At 35.5% G+C, this 22,422-nt stretch overlaps 1 protein-coding gene and 1 long non-coding RNA gene across 4 annotated transcripts; one reads left to right on the forward strand and one right to left on the reverse strand.

Moving 5' to 3' along the window:
- The first annotated feature begins 9,989 nt into the window (after positions 1 to 9,989).
- LOC110713432 lies at positions 9,990 to 14,858 on the forward strand. 3 transcript variants are annotated; one of them, XR_002509917.1, is made up of 5 exons: positions 9,990 to 10,119; positions 10,487 to 10,582; positions 10,767 to 10,921; positions 11,013 to 11,211; positions 14,506 to 14,858. XR_002509917.1 is itself a non-coding variant. In XM_021891881.1 (5 exons), the coding sequence occupies exons 2-5, from the start codon at positions 10,488 to 10,490 to the stop codon at positions 14,622 to 14,624; spliced, it is 564 nt and encodes a 187-aa protein (XP_021747573.1). In that variant the 5' UTR covers positions 9,990 to 10,119; position 10,487; the 3' UTR covers positions 14,625 to 14,858. The 3 variants fall into 3 exon arrangements, 2 of the variants coding, with proteins under 2 accessions (XP_021747573.1, XP_021747574.1); XM_021891881.1 differs by having other exon boundaries at positions 10,767 to 10,917; XM_021891882.1 differs by lacking the exon at positions 10,487 to 10,582 and having other exon boundaries at positions 10,001 to 10,119; positions 10,767 to 10,917.
- Positions 14,859 to 17,484: 2,626 nt separating this feature from the next.
- Positions 17,485 to 21,291, reverse strand: LOC110713378. Its single transcript, XR_002509901.1, has 3 exons — positions 20,920 to 21,291; positions 20,198 to 20,283; positions 17,485 to 17,683 (listed from the first exon to the last, which is right to left on the reverse strand). It is a non-coding gene; the product is annotated as an uncharacterized LOC110713378 (long non-coding RNA).
- Between the last annotated feature and the right edge of the window lie 1,131 nt (positions 21,292 to 22,422).

Genomic DNA, 22,422 nt, shown 5'->3' on the forward strand with positions numbered 1-22,422 from the left:
CCCATCAATTCATAATTATTTTGGACATTTTATTTAATTTCCAAAACCATAATTAAATAAGAGAAATAATAATTTCTAGTTTTAACATAATTCTGCAAATTGATGCACTTCTTATGTAATATGTCTTCTCAAAACACACACAACTTGAATTACATAACTTGCTTCAATCCAAGACTTTAATATGACTTTCATACCATAGTCTATGGAAGGGGTTTAGTGATTTCTCACTCATAATGAAACTTTGCAGAACATGACATCCCGCTTATCATTGATCTCATAACTGAGGTGATATCTTATATCCTTTTGTTTGGATTTGTGATGTGACCCTGGCTCCTTTATTCTTGGGCAAAGGTGACCCTTTAGTTACATGACATTTTAATCCAAACTTCCTCTCTAACTATCTGACTATAGCTTAATACACGTATTTTGACATTTAGCATGCAACAGTGCTCTGCTTTGAACTCTTCAAGCTCACTGTACTTCTCCATACTGACACAAATATGCATCTAGATCAACTTCTAGAATCATCTTGCCTGTTTGGAAAAACTTGCATCCGTAAAACCTTTTGACAACTTGTTTACCTCTAACACCATAAACTAGAAAAATTCCTTTACTGCTTCTCAAGTACTCAAGGATTTGTTCTTGGTAAATCTCCGTATGCTTATTCTATGTTTGCTTGAAACTTGGTACATATGCACAAGTCATATGTAACAACTTGCTTTGTACGTTTCATGGCACATGTAATGGACCCTTTTGCAGAAGCATAAGGCATACTACCTTTACAACTCAACTCTACTAGCTTTTCAAGGCACTGTGTTTTACTAAGTGTAATACCATGAGACATGGGAAGAGATCCTCTCTTAGATTCTTGCATCTTGAACTTGTCAAGAACTTTATCAACATAAGTCTCTAAATTAGGTCCAATCATTCTTCAAGATTCACTTTGTGGATTTTGATTCCCAATATGTACTCAACATCTCCTAAGTCTCCCATATTGAAACAATCTTTCTAACCATTGCTTGACTTATTTAAGCATTGATATATCATCTCATATGAACTATATGTCAACTACATACTAGACTAAGAAGACTAATTTCTCCCACTAAACTTCTTGTCTCTACAAGATTTCTTTCGTTCTTTCAAGGTAATCAAACTGTTTGATTGCCTACCGAATGTTCCAACTCCCTGATGCTTACTTCAATCCATAAATGAATTTCTAAAGTTTGCAAAAACTTTCTAGGAATTTCTGGATTTTAATACTCCTAGGTTGTATCATATACATGTCATCCATCAAGAACATTTCATGAAGGTGATTTTGATTTCCATAACATAAATAATCCGAATAGGCTTACATTGCTTAACAGGTTTGACCCTATTTGTGAGACTATCATGGACTAACACATCTTTAAAGACATGGAGTCCATCTTGGATTTCATGGCTTTAAGCCATTTCTTGAGTTGGAACTTGTCCAAAGCTTGCTTGTAGGTATAGATTCCAACCATTCCAATAGGAAAATTTTAGAATCCACCTTATACTAGAATTCCAACAAACTATTTGTTTTTATCCTAAGTAATCTACGATAGTTATGAGCGACAATAGAATTATTCTCTTCAACTCTTTGAAGCCTTTCATTCTAGTAGGACGATAGAAGTCTCGCTACTTGAATTAGCTTGCTTCGACACATGTTTTATCAAATTAGCTGATTTCATGCGCCTTCGTCTCTGATGTAGTGTTATCCACATCCTTTTGTTTCTTATCTCGAATCTCATCGAGAGCTAACTTTACTCCCACTTGGCTTTGTAGGAAGACATTTCTTCCTATAAAGACACTATCGCGAGCAACAAACATTTTGTTTCTACGCGATTGTAGGAATAATACCTCTGATTTTAGGGTTTATTATGCCATCTTTGTAAACATTTTACGTCAATTTTATAACCCTTAATCCTCGTTTAGAAAAGATAATTTTGGAACATTTCCAGTCTATAACTCTTATGACATCTTTCTACTGCTTTGGTTAAGTTTCTGTTTAGTATATTTGCAATTGTTGTTGTTCTAATGCATATCCTCAAAACGATATTTGTAAATAATTAAATCTTGGATCGAACCATGACAAGCAAAGTTTGATTCCTGCTTTAAACATACAATTTAATTGTAATGTTCCTGGATTGTGAACTAATTCAACAATTCCTTTAGATGATCATTTGTTTTGAGTTAAATATTTATCACAACAATCGTATTGTAGTGATAAATTGTTTATCTCAAACTTGATTTTACATTTCATTTTGGAATTTTGAACATTTCAATGATTCCAGCTTTTATTTCATTAAGTAATTATCAACATACTAACTTAAATCGTTAATAAGAGCAATGAAATAGTTAAATCTCTTGCTAATTTTGAACTTAATGGTACACATACATCATATGTATGAGTTCCATAAGATCATTTTAGCTCTTTTACCCTTTCAACTAAAAGGAAATTTGGTCATCTTAACTTTATCAAGCATGACTTCTAATTCTCAAGTGATTCATAATCATATAAGAATAAGAGTCCATCCAATTGAACTTTGGATGTGCAAATGGTTTATGTGACCTAACCTTACTTTGTTTATAAGTAAGTTTGCTTTAAATCATCTAAATTTACTTTTGTGATCTACTTATATCAATGTCATAAAACAAAATTAACTCATATCTAGCAAAATGAAAAACAATTTATTACCTTGGTCATGGATCAACACTTGTCCAAGCCAAGTAAACCAAATCAGTATTCAAAACAAGAAAACCGAAATATTGTCTCATCAAAACTGGAAATTGTTCTAAATGTCATGATAAACTAATCAGAAAATAAAACTATGAAGCTATCTCTGGCCACTCAAAACTTCTAGTGCACCTTCAAGCTCTATCTCTATGCTAGCTTCACTTGTTTGCAGTTCCTGCGCAACATCACAATGTTAAGCACTGCAACTTGGTATCACATACCTAAGTGAAAGTTAAAATGTTCATAACATATAGTATTAGGTAACTCTTACCTTATTACTTATCGTAGTGGGAACATCCTTGATCAAGTACTAGCTTATTCTTCTTTCAGGTAATCCTCTGCATGATTCTTGAGTAAATCAACTAGTTTGACTGCAGAATCTTCATCATCTTGACAAAGTTTCTCGAGGTCAAAACCATCATGTAGATAATGCAGAATTATATCATGAACATGATGATCTTCATATGGTCTCCCTAACATACTCATGCGGTCAAATAGATCAACCATCGTATCCACATGAATCTGTACTGACTGGCCTGGCAAGAGTTTTCTTGAAATTATCTCGCCATTAAGCCTGCAGGTTTCAAACCTAATACTTCCAGTCCAGGAGTCGTCATTCTTGGGAACCATATTAATGATTTCCATGACGTTTCCATCCATTTCTCCATCAACATGGGAATTCAGAATTCCATAGCAAACATCACGTAAGCACTTCAATAAGAGATAAGGTTCATAGTTCATGAATCTTCTAGCCCAATCCTCTGGAATAGAGGACAACATCACATGCGCGACTTTCTTAGAATCTGAAACATTTCTCAAATGCTTCTCAGGAGTCATGCTTGGACTAGATCTGCCCTCGATTGGTAAATCTAAACGAAATTCTAGATTTTCGTCCCTTAGAACACTTCTAAGTTCGCTTTCCCAATTGTTGAAGTTAAGAAAAATAAGCCTTGTTCTCATCGTTGGCGGTAAAGAATTACAGTCATCATTGTTATTACGGCTACCCATCTATGTCAAAATAAGGCAAAGTTTAATAATTATGTTTAATAAATTAAAGTACCATAAACGCATTCATTTGGTAACTTTAAAGAACTTTATTCAATGATTAAATGATCCCAATTGAATTTTAAGTGATTCCAAGACCCTTTATTCGTGCAATAATTGACCGGACTTTGGCCCTACCATCAACCATTACATTTTCAAGGCGAGTAAACTCTTTACTGATTACAACTCTAGTAACTCTTGGTTGAATAATTAATCATCACATGATTAATTATTACCCTTAGCTTCAAGGTTCTAAACTCTTTAGGTAACCTTGTTGAGTATAACCAATTAAAAGTGTAAAACTTGATTTACCCCCACTCCCCAATGATAAATATGACGCCCATCTTTGGCATGACCCATCATAAATGTCAAAGGTTTCATCGGGTTTTTAATTGGAAAAGATGCCTCAATATTACCGGGACTTAGATTTATTATGTTGTGATTATTTAGTGAACTTTAGCGCATCATCAATCAACAGAAATAAAATCTAACATGCATAATCTACTAATGCAATAAAATAAAGCATGACATAGTATGGCCCCTTAGTCCTAAGAAAACTAGAAATGAAAAATGCTCCCACTTGAATCATCATGGATCTCCATCCACCTTGCTCCTTTGGGCCTCCACTTCATGGGTTTCTTTGAACTAACACTATATAAATAACTATTCTATTTACATTAAATAAAAGTTACAAAATACTTAGCGGTTCGCAAACCGGATTTAGATTACAAAAATACATCACGATGCGCAGATCGTATTTAAGAATCTATGGGCCGCACTAGTCTATATATAGCAACATAATATCATATATTATAAAAGTGTCATATAATAAATCACTCAACATGCTTGTCTAAAGTACAACATCGAATGTTCATAATAAAGTTAACGTATTTCTTAAAATATCTTATATTTTATTCATAATTAGATAATATCATATATTATTCATGACGGTTTATAAAATATCATATATTTAATTTAGTCATGAGATAGAATCAAATCATATTTTAATCTAGAAAGATAAATCATATTTAATCTTCCATAATTATCCTAACTAATTTAGGAGATTCTATCCTAATTATTAGCCAATCAAATAATTTTAAAATTAATTATATCCTATTCTAATTATGGGATAATCACATTATTTAAATCAATTATTATCCTTTTGGAATATGCTCAGAATATCCTAATCAATCTTATCCAAAATTAACCACTTTAATTTAGGATAATCACCAAAAATAACAAACTAAATATGGATAATATCAAATATAACAACTTTTGAAAGATTTGATTTTATCCCAAAATAAAACGATTTTATCCAAATTAAAACTGATTTTATCCCAAAATAATTCGTAATTATCTTGAAATAATTTTTAAAACAGATTTTTTTTTTGAAAACCGTGTCATGTACGCCGGCCACCGCCAGCCGAAGCTAGCCACGGTGGCTGGCTGCTTTTCCAGCAGCCAATGCCGTAAGGCAGCAGCGTGCAGCAGCACCTGTTGTGGCTGTAGGCCACCGTGCGTGGCCAGCCAAGGCTAGCCACGGTGGCTGGCTACCTTACGGTAGCCACTGCCGTAAAGCAGCAGCACTGGCAGCCGCGGCAGCAGCCGTGCAACGCTTGCACGCTGCTGCCCACAGCCACCCCGGACCACCTGCCCTTACACCCTCCCTCTCGGACTGCCACCTGGTCGGCAGCCGCCGTGGCTGCGCCACCAAGCCGCGGTTGCCGGCCAAAATAATTTTTTTTTTTGTGTTTTTAATATAATTAAAATAACATTTATCATAATTAAATTAAATCAGTCCAAAATTAAAATCAAATCATATTCAACTTTAAAATTAGGGTTTATCATAAAATTAATCCCAATTTATATCTAACTTTTAAAGTTAAATCTATGATCATACATAAAACATGTTTATGCATAAATCAATCAAATTAAAATTATGAAACAAATTTAAAACGAAATCAACCAAAATAAGCATCAAAAATCATATTTTTAAGGCTAATAAGGTTCGAATTTTCGAATAACTTAGGGTTAGGGTTCAAAATTTTCGAACATTCTAGGGCATAATTCGGTCCTCTTCATGGCTATTTGAGCATAATTAAATCGCATTTAATCGATTCCAAAAGTTTAATCACATTAAAATAATAATTAAACCATAATTAAATTAATTTCTCCCTCTTAATTGATTATAAAATTAACGTGGACATCAAATAATCGTATTATTATGATCTGGTGCGTTCATGCAAGAGGCTAACTGATACCACTGTAGGAGTTTATAGGTACTACGCAGCGGAAATAGCATGAATCATATTCATAAAGCACCTAAACCAAGAATCGCATGCATAACACACAAGACACATAATCATACCTTTGAAGCGTGAATTCTACGAAGCTATTCGACAGGCAAATCAGGGAGAGAATAGATCCCCAAGTGTTGCTCCTCTACTTAGTCCACGAGATTCGAATGAGCCGTCCACCAATACTAGATTGGTCGAGTGATTAAGGAAAACCGCGATCACCACCTTTTCGGACAACCGACCACCGCACGAACCACCACCACCACGAGACACCACTGTGCGCCGAGGAGGTGGAGAGAGTCGTAAGAGAGAGGAGTATGAGAGGGTTTGGGTTTCGTGTTTGCTAATTCGAGTTTGATCAAAAGATCAATAAATTGCTTACATGCAAACCTAGGCACCTAGTCTATTTATAATGTCATTATAACTAGACTAGTGCACGAAGCTCAAATCCCTCCTTATTCCTCCATATGGCCGGCCACCTAGAGTGATGAGGCCCATGATGGGCCTCGTCCTCTAATGCTCGATCTAGCCCCTTTGTGTGACCTTAAGGATCCGTCAAATTGGGCTTTGGCCTATTTTACTAGTCCAAAGATCATAAGTACCTCTAGCTATGGCAAAACGACGACCCAAATGTCCAGACTTAATTATCTCCATAATTTGATCCAATTATATATCTAGTAATTGCACACGACGAAGACATAACTCCTTCAAGCCTCTCAATGCAAGTGGGCTTCTCAAACTCGAACTTATCTTTGATCTCCATCAATATCGAATAACAATCCATATTGAACTCATACTGGGGCTCGTACGCCTTTAGCTTCTTTGACTTGGTTTCTAGGCCGTCGGCTACCTAGACTTCCTTTCTCTTGTTCTTCCCTTATTTCTTTTTCCTGGCCGAGTCTTACTGAGAAGTTTGCTTCTTCTCAACCCCCTTGGCCGGTACTTCAGCTTTTGTGAGAGAACAGAAGTCTGCCGCCTCTATATAAGCTTCGGCTTTTCGCAGAACGCTTGCGTATGTCCGAACCTTTTTGCGAACCAAGTCAAATTTGAAACCATTATGCCTTAATCCTCGGAAAAACTCTGAATAGGCCATCTCATCTGGCAGATTATGAATTTGGGCTTTCTCTTGATTGAATCTCTAGACGTACGAACGCAACCCCTCATTCTTTCCTTGGACGATCGTAGCCAAATTAAGGCTCGTCTTCCTTGGAGGAATATTGTAGGAGAAGTTTCCTACGAACATCATGCTTAATGTTGTGAAGCAGTTGATGCACCCGGCTAGTAGACTATTGAACCAGTCTTACGCCACACCCTTGAGAGTGGACGGGAAGCACCTGCACCAAATGGCATCATCCACACATTGCAAATACATAAGATTCCTGTACGAGGTGACGTGCTCCTCCGGGTTGCCCGTACCATCATAGGCACCCACAAGCTGAGGAGAGCTGAGGATCTCTTGAGAAAAAGGAGGCGGCTTGTCTCCGAGATTTAACATGCGCATTTGCCAATCAATTGGCTGCGACTGAGCTTGTGGTCCGGCCAGATAAGCTGTCTGGTCGAACGACTTTCCGAACTGTCCATACTGCCCGAGTACAGCAGGGTTAGTCGGCAGAAAAGTATTGAAATTATGAGGAACTTGATACTGAAATGGTTGAATTGGAACTAGGACTGGAGTTGGAGTCCGATGAGCTTGACTGCTGCTGGTCCTAGCCGTGCTGGTATGCTTGGAGGAGATGTGATTTGAGAAATCATCCGGCATTGATGGCGTAGAGGCAGTGTCCGAATAGGCTATTCGTTCACGCTACTTATGCCGAAGATAGTCTCTTGCATCCCTAAACCGACAAGACGACTCAGTAATCTCTTTCTGAGCTCGTCTGTCCTGCCCCCCAGCCGTCTGCGTTTTTCCAAGGATCCGAGACAAATCCGTCCTCGGTACCCTCGGCGAACGTTCCGGCCGGTGGTTTGGGGTGTTACCAGCATCTACATCATTAGTCGTTTTGCTCTAGGGTTCCTTTTTCTGGCCTTCCCTTTCTCTCCTGGGCGGTGGCCTAGAAGAGGACGGTCGTTTACCCTCCATCTCCTTTCGGAGCTTATTTAAAGCAAGCAGAAGCGAACTAACAGTAACCGGAGGATCCTCCGCTTCATGAAATGAGGCGGTCTGGCCGTCCTGGCCAGGGAGAGAGTTTGGGCTTGGTGTCTGACCATCCATTGCCAATAACGGACGAGTATCCCCACAGACGGCGCCAAATGTTTCGGGGTTTTTTGGAATCCCTCGGGATACTGGTCACGCTCTACCTGGAAACGGGACTCGGACACCTGCAAAACAACGAATCTCCGGTGATCGCAGATTCGCCTCCGACGATCAAGTTAGTGACCGAAAACGGAATAAATTTAGAGAGAGAATGTAGAGAGAAGTTGGAGCTTTTAGTGATCTTGTGTAATAATATGTCTCAATCTCCCTCCCATCATCAATGATTGGGGTATTTATAGGGGTTGAAATTTGTGCCTCTTAGGGTAAGTGACCTAGGAATTTGGGCTCTGATTGGCTGCGCAATCAGATTAGGACAGGTGTCCTAAGGGGGCGCCGTTTTGCGGCTTTCCTAGGAGTTTGGGCCTCCTGATGTAAGGAGGCCTTTATGACATAAATCACATTTTCAGGTGCTCTCTTGCTCCTTCTACGTGTCATCTTCCTGTGGTGACACGTGTTGCCCATTTATTGGGCCACGTGTCATCACGGAATTGGACCACGTATTAGGGGTAATTTTTACCCTAAACACCTCACATACATTACCAGTAATTAAAGTTACACCTTACACTATTAGCATATACAATTAGACCATTCTACTAATATACCTTCAATCAAATTCTAACAACCCCAATTCCCAACTAGTTCTAAGCAATCAGTTAAAATTTCACCTTAATTATCAGTTATCTTATCAAATCAAAAAATAAAACTTCAATAAAAAATCTCACAAATAAAAAGACATATTACTTTACCTTATACATATACAAGCAGAAAGATGATTTTGAATTAATCAATAATAAATTTTTTGACTATGCATCTAATAAGCTTGTTGAATTTCATAAATTACAACTATTTTTTTCAGGTTCCACAACAAATCGAAAGCTGAATGACAAATTGGAAAAAAAAAACCAAATTTAACACTACAAATTATAAATCAAATACTCGAAGGATTGGCGTTGGTTGTCATAGAACTCTAACTGCTTGCGATATTACAGTATAACCTAATTTTTACAATTCGAGAATTAATTTAACCCTAACTTTATTATTGGGGAAGATGAGGAACGGGAAACACAAAGCCAAACGGGTAGAGGACTTATATATAGATTTTTTTTTTTTTTTTTTTTTTTTTGGGTTTTTCTAAGCTATACCCCTAAGGTATTTGAGTTTCTAAGGTGTACCCATGCTTTTTCAAGTTTCTAAGTTGTGCCCCTCAACTTATTACCATTGATGAATGGTGCCCTCCTTGGAACTTCCACGTCACCTAAAGTTAACTATAAATTTAATAGATTGATGATAAAAGGTAGGGAAATGGTAGGAGAAAGAAATATTAGCCACCGCAACCCTAATAATGAAAACTGAAGCCACGAAATCACACTCTCAAATAACATTTAAACAACTAATAAGGGTACATTTTAGTATTGATAAGGACTAGAAGGGCACAGCTTAGAAACTTGAAAAAGTATGGGTACACCTTAGAAACTCGAATACCTTAGGGGCATAGCTTAGAAAAACCCTTTTTTTTTTGTGCAAAGAGGACTTATATATAGCTGTATAATTATACATATAGTGTATTTCAATACAAAAATAAAACTAACTTAACCCACCGAAATGACAACATTGCCCCTGTGCTGGGAATTTTAACCCCGGGCTGAGCCAAGCTCCTTTTTATTCACCGAAAAAAACCTTCTCTCTTTTTCACCAAAAAAGCGCACTCCTTGATCTCCATTGAGGCTACTCCTTTTTCACCAAATCGAGTCTCCATTGAAGCAGCTTTTGAGGTAATGTTGTTTCCTTTTGTAATTTTCGAAAATCAATTTCACAATCTAGGGTTTACCCTCTTTAGAATTACATGTCAGTATAGTCAATTTAGGGTTTTTCTTAATTCGATTATTGAATTACAGGTTAAAATTATTAAGGTGATTTTTCTAGCCTAATTGTTCATAGAGAACTATGAAATTGAACCTTTCTCCTTAAAATTATGAGCCTAATTTGCTAATTAAATCAAATTTGGTTGATTTAATGTTAGGATGGAAATAAAGCGGATGTCTTTTTCTAATTGAATCGAATATGGTTGATTTAATGTTAGGATGAACTAGGGCGGATGTCTTTTGCTAATTGAATCAAATTTGTTTGCTTTAATGTTAGGATGGAACTAGGGCGGATGGCTGCTGAGCTAGATATTCTTACCTTGAATCAGAAACTCGATCAATTGCATGCGGAGCTCGAACAAATTAATTCAGAGTAATCCTTATTTCTTATAGTATTAGGTTGTCCGTTTTGAATACTGAGCTAGAAATTGATTTTTGTTGTGAGATAGAAATTGGTTTGTTTACAAGTATATCTCAGAAATAAATTGGGATTTTCTCATTTTGAACTCGAAGTTTATAAATTTGTACTAACAATATAAATATTGTGGGTGGTGAAGGACTTATTCGGCATTCTTACCTGATTGGGATCCCCCTTATGAATTTCCTCCTGGACGCGATGACTGTTATCTGATGGCTTTGGAAAAGGACCGCATTGACAGCATTAAACCTTGTGCTGAGGCTGTCTTGAAAATATTTAACCAAGAAAATTTATGTACCAACAAATCAACACCTGTAACTTATTCTTATGTCTATGTTGTTTTGGTTTTTGTTCTTTACATGATCGTTGGCCTGTCTCATTGCAGCTTACAGACTATGAACTTATGGATTGTCTCGATATCTGTTTTGCTCGAGATTATGATTTTTTTGCTCATTGCAACTTCACTGCCAAGCCTAATTCAGCTCCCTTGAAAGCCGGCGATTTTTCCTCTAAGGTGTTCTTTGCTGAGTTGAAGATGAATTCTAAAAATGAAATTATTCCATCTAATTATGCTGTGTTGGATGGTGAGCTTTTAATAACTCTCCCTTTATTGCATTGTCATTTTAAGACCTTTTTTGTTTTCACTATTTAACTTTTCAATTTAACCTCTCAATCTAGTTCATATGCTATCAGAATGGTAAAACTGCTATTTTATTTCATATCTAAGTACAAGATGGTCACTATCTTAAAATGTAAACCGATTGTTATAACAATAAACATTCTAAATAGGGTAACCAGTAAACCAGGAAATCTTTCTCTAGAGATAGGTTGTTCTGCTAGATCTGACTTATTCTTAGTGGGCTCAATGTTTGTCTTACTAGTCATGTACTGCTTTGGATTTAACTTGTGGTTACTCTAGTTCGTATTATACGTATTATGTAATTGAAAATTATCCGGGAGTTGGAGTGATCGGCGACATGTCTTTGCAAAAGATAATTTCCTAACATATCCTCATAGCTAGTAGCTAGTAGGGTGGGTCGGGGTAAAGTCCACATGGAATAAGCATATGAATCAGTGTCACCTTTTAAGCAAGCATCAAACTCCAGATGATAATGTTCCCAATAGCATGCATTAAGTTATTATCTAATATTCTTTGACTTCCCAACTAATAACCAGAATATCCTCTAAAAAAAATAGGTACTCCCTAAATAAGCATACTTACGTTAATGAACCTATTTCCCCCACTATTTCTATTTTCCAACCAAAGGTTAAGCGATGTAAAGGGCAATGTGAACAACACCTAGCATCTCATCAATTCACACCACCCACTCTTGTGAATGTGGTGGCTTATAACTTAATAGGACTATGTGAGTCTATGTCTTACTTAACCCAACCTCGTGTTGGTGATTGATTCACTAATTAGTGATCAAACATAGTAAATAAATGCACCTAGAATCCCTTGAACCCTCTTTTGAGCTACTATTCAAGTAGTAAACTTAAATACTTTAACTAACTATGAGTAATTCATTAGATGCCTTGAGGGTAAAGATGATTTATTCCAATTACAAAAAAGTATTATAAGACCATCTCCAATGGTGAGACTCTAGTAGTATTTTTTAGGAGAGAGAATTTTTATTTTTTTTGCAAAGAATACCAATAGGTTCAACTTGAGTTTCAATTGACAAAAAATGTGGGGCCCTAACTAATATTATAATAATTCTATATTTATTTAACTTTTTTAAAAATATAAATAAGCCAACAACCCCTCAAATAAAAAAAGATAAAAGAAAATAATTGGATATGTGGGGCCCTAACTTTGCGCATGTTGAGTAGGTTGCTTGATAGAAACCTCTTGAGATAGCTATCACCTCCAAGTCAAATTACCCTAGAATGTTTAGTAGGTTGGTATATATGTCCATTCGAATCAAACCCTTGTGCATCCACAATTCTATGATTGCCTCGCTCAATATTAATTTATCATAGGGCTCTATTTTTATGTCATATATGTCTCCAAAGGTGTACCTACAAGTTTAAAAGAATAGAAATGTTTCCAAGTCATAAAAATTCAACAATATAAGCTAAAGTATATAAAGCAATAATATTATAATAGGATATACTACTACAACATTTATATGAATTAATTAAGCAATAACCAAGGTAAAAGATGCTGAATGAAGGAGTAAAGGTGGTCAAAACGAAAGGAATCAGGGGGCTAATAATGGCTATAATCACCACTTATCAGGGATTTTCGACTTTTAACCCTGTTATGAAGGAATGGGAGGAAGTAAGAGTCCACGTGGTCTAGATTTGTTGTTGCTTTTATTCTTCATTAAGGGGCTTAAAATATTTGGAATCTTGAGGCAAGGGCATCCCTTGTTTTTTGAAAGTCAGGTGGACTAATTACTGTTTTTCATACATCTGAGATCTGACACATAGCTCATATGTTAGGTTTTAGGTATGACTTACAAACGTGTTAAAAGCTTGGATGCATTGCATGCCTTTTTTTGTTTATTGCTTCTCTTCCCTGCTTATAGATGAGATCATTAGATATAGGGAGAGAGGTGTTTTTGTATCTGTACATGGCTTTATTTAGTAGGTAAAGTTATTTTTGTAATCGGTAGAGGTTCAACTGTTGAGGTTCTTGCAGAATTTCCAAATCTCTAAAGTTTCAATGCTCCTCAATTTTTTTTAAAAAAAATCATGTTTACATAGTGAGAATGCTTATTAGTAGGAAAGGTCAATTTTTAGGATGTGAAGTGTTGGCTCTTGAAAACTAATTTATCATTCCGAGATTGTGATCATTAATGATCGTGTAATTTTTCATTAAGTTTTATGTTTTTGATTTCCTTTGAGAAATCAGTGCAATAAGCATAAGTGAGAATTTGTTCCACAAGTAGCAGTTACTATACTATCCATATTTAATCTTAGAATATATTAGCTGCTGTTGAGGGCAAGAGGATATGCTTGGCAACTTTTACTAGACTTGTGGGCACACATTTAAGGCATTATCTATCATGATTTACTGTGCTTTCCCTTAATCAAAACGTAGGGTATGGATACAGTTTGGTATAACTAATTTGTCTTTGATGAGTTTAGGATTTGTTATTTATTCTATTTTATTATTATTTTAATTATTATTGCTTTGAAAATTCCAGGTTTTGATATTCCAATTTGAAATACTCTCGTAAACCTTTATCCCACTTATATTGGAAGTAGCCTGTTTGTTTCCCTACTGGAAACCCTTTTTATTGATTACATAAAAAATTTAATTTTGCAAAGTAAATTATGTAATGTTTGTTTTACTTTATTTTTGTTACATATATACAACTAAGTAGTAATTTGATTTACTTTTTTTATTTTTAATTTTGTTTTAGTATTTCTCTAAGGAAATTTGTTGTATCCTATTGTTGTTTTAGTTCTATTTGAAATTATATAGCTTGGTTGTATTTTTTTATTTTTTTTAGCAGTTACTTTTAAAACTTTAATGTATCCTGCCTTTTGTTTTAAAATCAATTCTAGCACTTCGTATATTTTAATTTTTATTTTACTGGAGTAGCTTTTGATATCAATTCAATCTATCCATGTTGAATGTTCCGGCTATTAACTTCAAAATATTGCATGACTTATCCATGTTGAATGTTCCGGCTATTAACTTCAAAATATTGCATGACTTGATCAATATTTTCTTTAGAATTGGTGTTGACCTTTAACAATTGGTCTTGTAGATGCATCGAGTTAGTTATTTTGTAAATGCTTTATTACCTTATCTTCTCCTATTGTGATATTGAATGTACAATTTTTAACGTCTTAATACTTAGATGTTATTATTGTGCATTGGTTCTTAGATCTTAATTTTCTCGTTTTCATGTGGATATCAGGTGTTAACTGGAAACTTGGCTGTGAGATGTGCCCAGAAGTAGTTGCTCATCCCACCTCTGGACCCGGTGAAAGGTTCTTGTTGTGTCGACACAGTCCTCACTTTATTCGTGTTGACTGATGAGGAATCTTGATAATATATCATGTTAACGTCTGTTGTAATTATTACAATATATTTCGTATTATGTTTTAAGGATTTTAAACTATTTACTCTTATGTGAGTTTGCATTATCTAGTATGTATGTTCATGGTGCTAAGTATTAGTGCTGTTGTTAAACTTGATGTGAGCTACTTATTTTAATGTGTTGGACTTTGATTAAACTATTTTAATACTTGGGTCCAATATTTCTCTTTATTACAACGTGCGTGTATTCATAATTTGGTAACGTTATGTTTAAATGTGTGTTAATGTGTTATAAATTGAAGCCAATTTATGTAATTGAATTGCGTTATTAAGTATAATATTGACTATCTTGTCAATATAGTATATATAATATATGGACCTCTGCCTTTTCCTTTCAACTTATATTACTCTGACTTTAATTTTGCTTTAAGTACCAATGTCGGATCTTTGACATTTGGACACTTTAATTTGGGCAATCTCAAAAGATTTAAACACGAGTCCAAGTAACATGGCTTTTAACAGATGACCATTCATCTTTGATACTCGTTTGAAAATTTGCATAAGTAAAGATTAGTGAGATATATTTTGTAGATTTGAAAGAGGAAAATGAAAACGGAGGGCATTATTTTCAAGGCTTTGAGTATGGTATGAGAAGGCAACTGAACTTTGCAATAGAGAACCTATCAAGAGCTGCTGGCAAATGATATACATCCGAGAACTTAGATTTAGCAATGGAAATTTGCATTAGGTTGAAAATGGTAACAGGAGCAACCAAGAATAGTATTCAGATATCAAGGTTTAAGACTTAAGGTTCTCATTTGCTTATTCTTAATTGAGTCCTGACGAAAGAAAGTTCTAATGAATTCCACTTACAGAGGTATTATGAGCTAAAGTCATCAATTCTTGCATTTTTGAAGAAAAGCATGCCCTCCCTACTAGGGCTGTTCAGATCTCGGGTACCCAAATTTCACGGGTCAGGTCACAGGGTACCCTGCTTAATATCTTTTTTTTTTGGAACAACTTTTAGTTTTTAATCAATCGATGTGCCCAGAAGAAAGTTTTTAATAATTCCCCGAGAAATAACATCAGTAGTTGTCATAAGCATATCCGAAAATAAGAAACAAAATTGAGACTAAATGAAAATTAGCGAGGATGAACTTTGTTTGAAAAACTTTTATCTTCAAAAAACCTTTCATAAAAAAGCATAATTTTAAACCCGTTGTTCCAAAGCTATTGCAACAAATAACATCCGATCCAATGTAAATGACTTCAAGATCTTCTTTAAAATTGAGGGATATAATTTGCATTTCATCCCTTCGCCATTTAACCTAATTTCAGGTCTCAGATAACTAATAACAATGTAAATCTTTATTAATCCTTTATCTTACTTGAGTGTGATTTTAGGAAATTGCTTATATCTCATATATAACTAGAATATATTGTGTCAGTCTCATTTCACTTGCGGAGATGGATATAAACTTTTGAAAATTTTATACTTACTAGAGTTGCCACGCGCGCGCGTTGCGCGCGAAGCAATATAGTGTTGCTAGTGAGAGAGGCCGAAAGTGTAACTTTTTTTTGCTAGTATGTATGCTTTTTGATAGACATTGGAATTAGTAAGTGAACATAGATGTCGATAAATATGATTGCGTCGGTAAATAGAATTGCATACATGGAACAAAAATGTGTAATTATATAAGGAATTGGGTTTATCAGTTTATGGCTTTATTTAGACTATGTTATGGGGTGTTACATTGTTTAAATCCCAAAATGAAAAATCGCAAGTATCGAATCCAAGCCAGCAAGGCAACATTTCTATCAACTTTTGTGATCCTAGTAATAATCGTGGCACATATAAGTTATGTATCCTATTGCAACTAATTTTAGAAGAACAAAAATTCATACAATCTACTCTCTTCAACAGCTAATAACAAATCATTGAAGATAATTTTTTTCTTCTTTTAGAACCATCTTGCAAGAAGCATTCTAAGCAACTGCATAATTAAGCTAAAGTTTAGGCATTTTTGCAAATCAATAAACGGAAGCCAAGTAATAAACACAATGTCACACTTATTAAACAATCAAAATCATTTGTTTCATCTCCAAACCAAGCCAGAACCTAATTCCTTCACCAATTGCATAAATCAAGATAAATTGACATAAATTATCATTATATCTTCTTCGTCAAAGATTTTCACAACAATCTGGTGATAATAATTTGGGGATAATTTCATTTTCCAAATAATAACAAGAAAAACCCAATTCAAATACAAAAGTACAAAACCCATATAAAATAAATAGATAAAAATAAAAGTATAATCAACAATCTTCACCCCTTAAAATCAACAATCAAAAGGCTTGAATAATCGGGAAAAAAAAAACAATAACAATAACAACAACAACAAAAGAAATGTACCTATTGTGTTCATAAAGAGGAAAATCCCTGATGTTAGCGAATTTCTTATCAGCTTTATTAACCAAAGAAGATTTCAATCATGGGTATCCCACTATTGTGTCATGCCATTTTACAGTATAATTCTCTTCTTTCTCTCTCCTCATCAGACTTAATTGTCCACCAAGAAAAGGGTCTAAGAGATGGAGGAAGAAGAAGCGTCTTACAAATAATTCAACAAACCCATAACTAAATTTAAAAAAAAAAAACAATTAAAATGAATACAAACCAGTAGAAGAGTGAAGAACATGAACAGCAACCACAAGATCTAGAGGTTAAGCAAGGTCATCAATACCACAGTCAACATTCCAGTGACCAATAAAAAACTAGAGTCCAAACTAAATCAAAGCTAGAGTCCACAAGTTTAAGAATCCATGAATTACATAACATCAATGCTAGAGTCCAAGAGTTTAAGAGTCCATGAATTTAAATTCAAAACTAGAATCCATAAGTTCAAGAGTCCACAAGTTACATAAATTCAAGACAAGTTCAAAGCCACAAAGCAAGCTAGATAAAGGATCATTTCATTCACTTGTGGGACCCGAAACTTCAATTGTCTCATCAATAACAATCGTTGGTTGATCCAAAGTCAAGTCTTTCATTCCTACAAAACACAAAAAAATAAATGAAAAAGATAATCACACATCACATATATTACATAATACATATAAACCAAGCTTGTGAAAGATATATACTACGTATTATCTTGATAAAATCACCTTCTTCCTCCATAATTTCCAACTCAAGCTAGCTTTCTTCTATAGTAATTGGACATTTATTGCAAACAAATTACAAACTGACATTTATTGCATAGAAAATTACAAACTGACAAATATCATGCACTGCATCAACCAAGCCTACCAACCCGAAAATCGGCATATGAGCATCGGAATTAATTTTCAAAGATCATAGAATCTAATCACTTGGAATATGAACTCAAGCACAAATTTGGGATTTTATTCCAAAAAATCGGATATTCTAGAAAAATCGAAATTTGATTGTCACATCGTAAGATATTATAAAAATTGGGAATTTTTTTGAATGAATTTGTTGATTCTTATTTATTTATCATACTTTATCAGACTCATTACTACTTTAATACTCCCAGAGAATAAATTCCGGGGAACTTCATTTAAATCATTTCGAGGTATTCTTTGCAAAAGACATCAAGTTCCTCTCTAGAACCGGTAAAACATGTCAGTTTTTTGTAATAACAAACAAAGATGCTAATGAGTAAATATCCTATTTTTAAAGTTTCCTTTAACAGCCTTTTGTCTGAAGAAACTAAACTTAGCAGCACATTAGTGTCTGAAGAAACCTAAAGCTGAGATGGGCCTGCATGACACATTAGGTTTGAAGCTCATAGTAAGTGCCACATTGGTGTGTAGACCATGTTCTCATCTCTTCATCCAAATCCTAAAAAGCACTGGCTAAACATGGAAGTGAAATATTGGTGTGTAGACCATAGTAAGCCAATCTTACTCAGCTATAAGACTTAGCATATTGTTGATAAATGCTTGAATTCAAATGAGTATATACACATGACACTTCATTTTGAACCAAAATCGGGATAGACTTCATCAACAATTCTAAACCTGTGCTATTGTACCCATGTTTGCCAAATTGGGACAGATCAGGACAACACAAAACATGGGTATCAATTCCTTTCTATGAATACATCACATATCATACAGCAAGCTTAATGCTTTGAAATTGGCAACCGAAATCATGCATAGCATCTTTGTTGTGGGTATTTACAATTAAGAACATGTATATGTACAGGTCAGAATTCAGAAACAGTATCTGATTATACCGTGGTCTATGTAATACAACACTTGATCAACTTTTAAGTCTAACACATGAAACATCTAATGTATCCTATAGTTCATTTAAGATAGATGAACGTATCACAATATAAAAACCATTTACCTCGTGATTTACTACAAATATAAAGGCTCAAAGATACATGTTTAGTTCCTACTAGTTTATCTTTGGAAGCCACAAAGCCATCAAGAAAAATCTAGCCAAAACGAACAGTCTAGAAATGTCTAATTCTATCTAGTTTGACAGCTGCAATAACAAATAAATTCCTAAAAACTGTGAGCAATTAGAATCATCAATTCCCCTAATCAGTCTTCTCCTCTAGTTCAGTTTCCATCAGGCTAATGTCATTAAGCAGTTCAGGCAATTCATCTTCGTCGTCTGGATTCTCCATACTAATCTAAAACCTTGAAATATTTTACTGAATGACTGTTGGAACATCAACTGATGAGTCTATCAGAGGACTCATATTCGCTTCCTTAGGCAAAACAGTATTATCAACTTCTTCAACAGACTTAACAACATCCTCATAATTCTCATTAATGACAACATCCTCAAAATTCTCATTAACGACAGCATCGTATTGTACTATTTCATCCTTGTTTGAGAGACTCAGTCTTATCATCAGATAACTTCTGCTGCACCATATCATGAGATAACTTCTCCTAAATCTCCTTATCATCAGATAACTTCTCCTGCTTCTCCCTGTCATCAGATAATTTATCCTTTAGCTCCTTATCATCCGATGCTTATCATCATAAGATTGGCTTACTATATTTAGCTAATGTTTAGCACACCAACATTTCACTTCCATGTTTAGCTAATTTTTATGGGATTTGGATGAAGAGAGAAGATCATAGTCTACACACCAATATGGCACTTACTATATATTAGCTTCAAACCTAATGTGTCATGCACACCCACTTCCAAGTTCATCTACAACATCAACAACCTTTTTCATTTCAGCAAAGCTAGCTCTTCTTATAATTGGCACTAGACTAAATCCTGCTCCTCCAACATCACACTATGGTCTCTAATATATTACCCCGTATATACTTCCTACATTCGAATACCAATATACAATGTCGGCCTAGGTACAAAGTAATAGTGCACGAGCAGCTAAGTTATGCAATAACTGGTGAGCTCCCTAATTTACTACAAAGTATTTTAAGACTTTCTAACATTTCATTGTTGATAACCCACTAAAAATACATTACATTGAACTAAAAACAAATTAACAAAAACCAAGATTTAATTCCAATAATGCACATTAAAATTTATTAGAATGACAGCCCACCAAAGTGTAATATAAGGCAGAACTTTGATCTAATAAAAGCCAAGTCGAGTATCTGCCAGACTTAATGCAGCCCGTGCACCATCGATCTGCAGCACCACAAAAAAGTTTTTTGTTAAACTTAAAGAATCAAAGTCTTGATTTTAAGCTACAATAAGGATATGTTCAATGCTATAACCTTATATGTGAATTCAACAAATTAAAAGCGGAACAAAGCACAAAATTTGGGTCACCACAAACACGACAATCAACCACCTAAAAAAGAATACAGCACTATTCAGAATTAATCATAGAACTCGACCAAAAAAACACGAAGAAAAACTACTACTCATAGAATTATTCAACAAATACAAAAGCAAATACTACCAAAAAAATAATTGTTGATAGCATTGGTCAATGAAATCAAATACCTGCCCACATATACTCTTCATCAGTCACCTACAAATCAAAACCCAGCCTTATTTCAATCACATTCACCATAAAGGCACAACAAACTAAATGAAACTCAAATTACAATTGAAACAATTGAAACACGAATCCAAACCAAGATATCACGATTTTGCCCAAACGACTTTTCCCATCAAAACAAGTGAATCAATTATGAACGTAAACATCACAAGCAAAGTGTATGATGTATATGCCTATATTTTGCTAAAATCCCGCCAAAGTAGAGCATGCCATATATATTCAAGTAGCAAGGGCAATAGAAAAGTTTATTATATTACCTCAAAACTTTTCACTTGCTTGTTCCATTTCACCTTTGTTATAGTCATTGCAAAAAGTGATTAAATCTTGTTTAAACTCAACAGTAGTTTGAAATTCTTTAAGTAGTTCTTCAAGATGCAATGAAGGCACAGCACCTGCTCTCTTAACCCCTTCATATTTGCTTTTAAACTTATCAAGCCTCCGATAAGTAATCTTTGAATCATCAATGATCCCTTTAATCTTTTTTATAGTTTCATCAATTTCATTCATTTTATTCATCTCCATATATGAATAAGCAGCCTCGAGTAATTTTTAACCCAATGACAGAGAGTTGTTCACACTATCGAGATTTTTACGAATATCATTTAACTCTTTCGACCAAGCAGACATTTGTTTCTGGGATTGGAGAGCTGCAGGTGGATGGACGGGAGGAATCGAAGCCCCATAATGTAACTCTCTCAGGTTGTCAGATACTGTTTAGGGTATTTTTATCCTGCCACGTGGCCCAATCAGAGGGTGACACGTGTCAGCCTCATATTGGTCCAAAATGGACCAATCCCTGCTTGACACGTGTCATTCCAGAAATAAAGGGGAAAAGGCGGCCATCAGGCCCAAATCCCGAGAACGCCGGAAAACGGCGCAACCCATCATTGATTAGGGTTCAGTGACCTAATTAGGGGCAATTCCCAAAGACCCTATAAATAGGGAGATGTCTCTCATTTTGAGGACATGTTTTTGATTATTTATTACACATATACTCTTTGATAGAGACATCATGAGCTTGGAATCCGAGCAGATCCCTACCTAAATTTCCGCACCTTTTTCTCCCTTCAAGTTTCTAACTTGTGCGTCGGAGGCGGAGCACCACCCAACTGGTGTCTCCGTTTGTTTTGTAGGTACAGCTCACCCCGGATCAGTCTTCGTGTTGTAACTCTCTCGAGGGACAAAAACACCCAAAACATTTGGCGCCGTCTGTGGGGAGAGTACCTCGAAGATGGTTCAAGATCTGTACCCTCTAACCGTCTGGGTGAAGACCCAGAAGTTTTTACAGACCATGAGGAAGATAAAGATCCTCAGGTCGAAGCCTTTATAGCCGAAGACGGCTCTCTCAGAACTAAACGCATCCGGCCCAGAGACACTCTGGAGCGGGGTGCCTCCCAGGCGGGTCCAAGCCGACCCTCTGGGCAGCCGGAAGGGGAAACCCAAACGGCCGCTGGATCAACCCCTGTCACGCGAGACGAACTCATGAGAATCATGACAAGTTTCAAGGGTGAAATTACAGAGCTGATCACCAAGAGCCGGGCTGGCCCAAGTAAAGGCCAGTCGGCAAAGAAGACTCCTCCAGAGAAGGGCAAGTCAGTTAGAAACCGGCAGCCCACTCCCCATCCAAAGGAGAAGGCAGCCGGGACCATTGATTGGTAAAAAATTCTCCTTCCTGGGAGGAACACCAATAACACTCGCCGGCCTCAACAGCCGGTGAGAAGTAAAAAATCAACTATTGATGCCCGGGAGATCATCAACCG

This window comes from Chenopodium quinoa, unplaced genomic scaffold (genome assembly GCF_001683475.1).
Source record: "Chenopodium quinoa cultivar QQ74 unplaced genomic scaffold, ASM168347v1, whole genome shotgun sequence".
NCBI lineage: Eukaryota > Viridiplantae > Streptophyta > Magnoliopsida > Caryophyllales > Amaranthaceae > Chenopodium > Chenopodium quinoa.

Bases quoted from the DNA above. Each gene is read 5' to 3' on its own strand.
- LOC110713432 (XM_021891881.1), top strand. From the start codon at position 10,488: ATGGAACTAGGGCGGATGGCTGCTGAGCTAGATATTCTTACCTTGAAT. The intron at 10,918-11,012 runs TTATGTACCAAC...GTCTCATTGCAG, and splicing joins AAATATTTAACCAAGAAAAT to CTTACAGACTATGAACTTAT. The intron at 11,212-14,505 runs GTGAGCTTTTAA...TGTGGATATCAG, and splicing joins TAATTATGCTGTGTTGGATG to GTGTTAACTGGAAACTTGGC.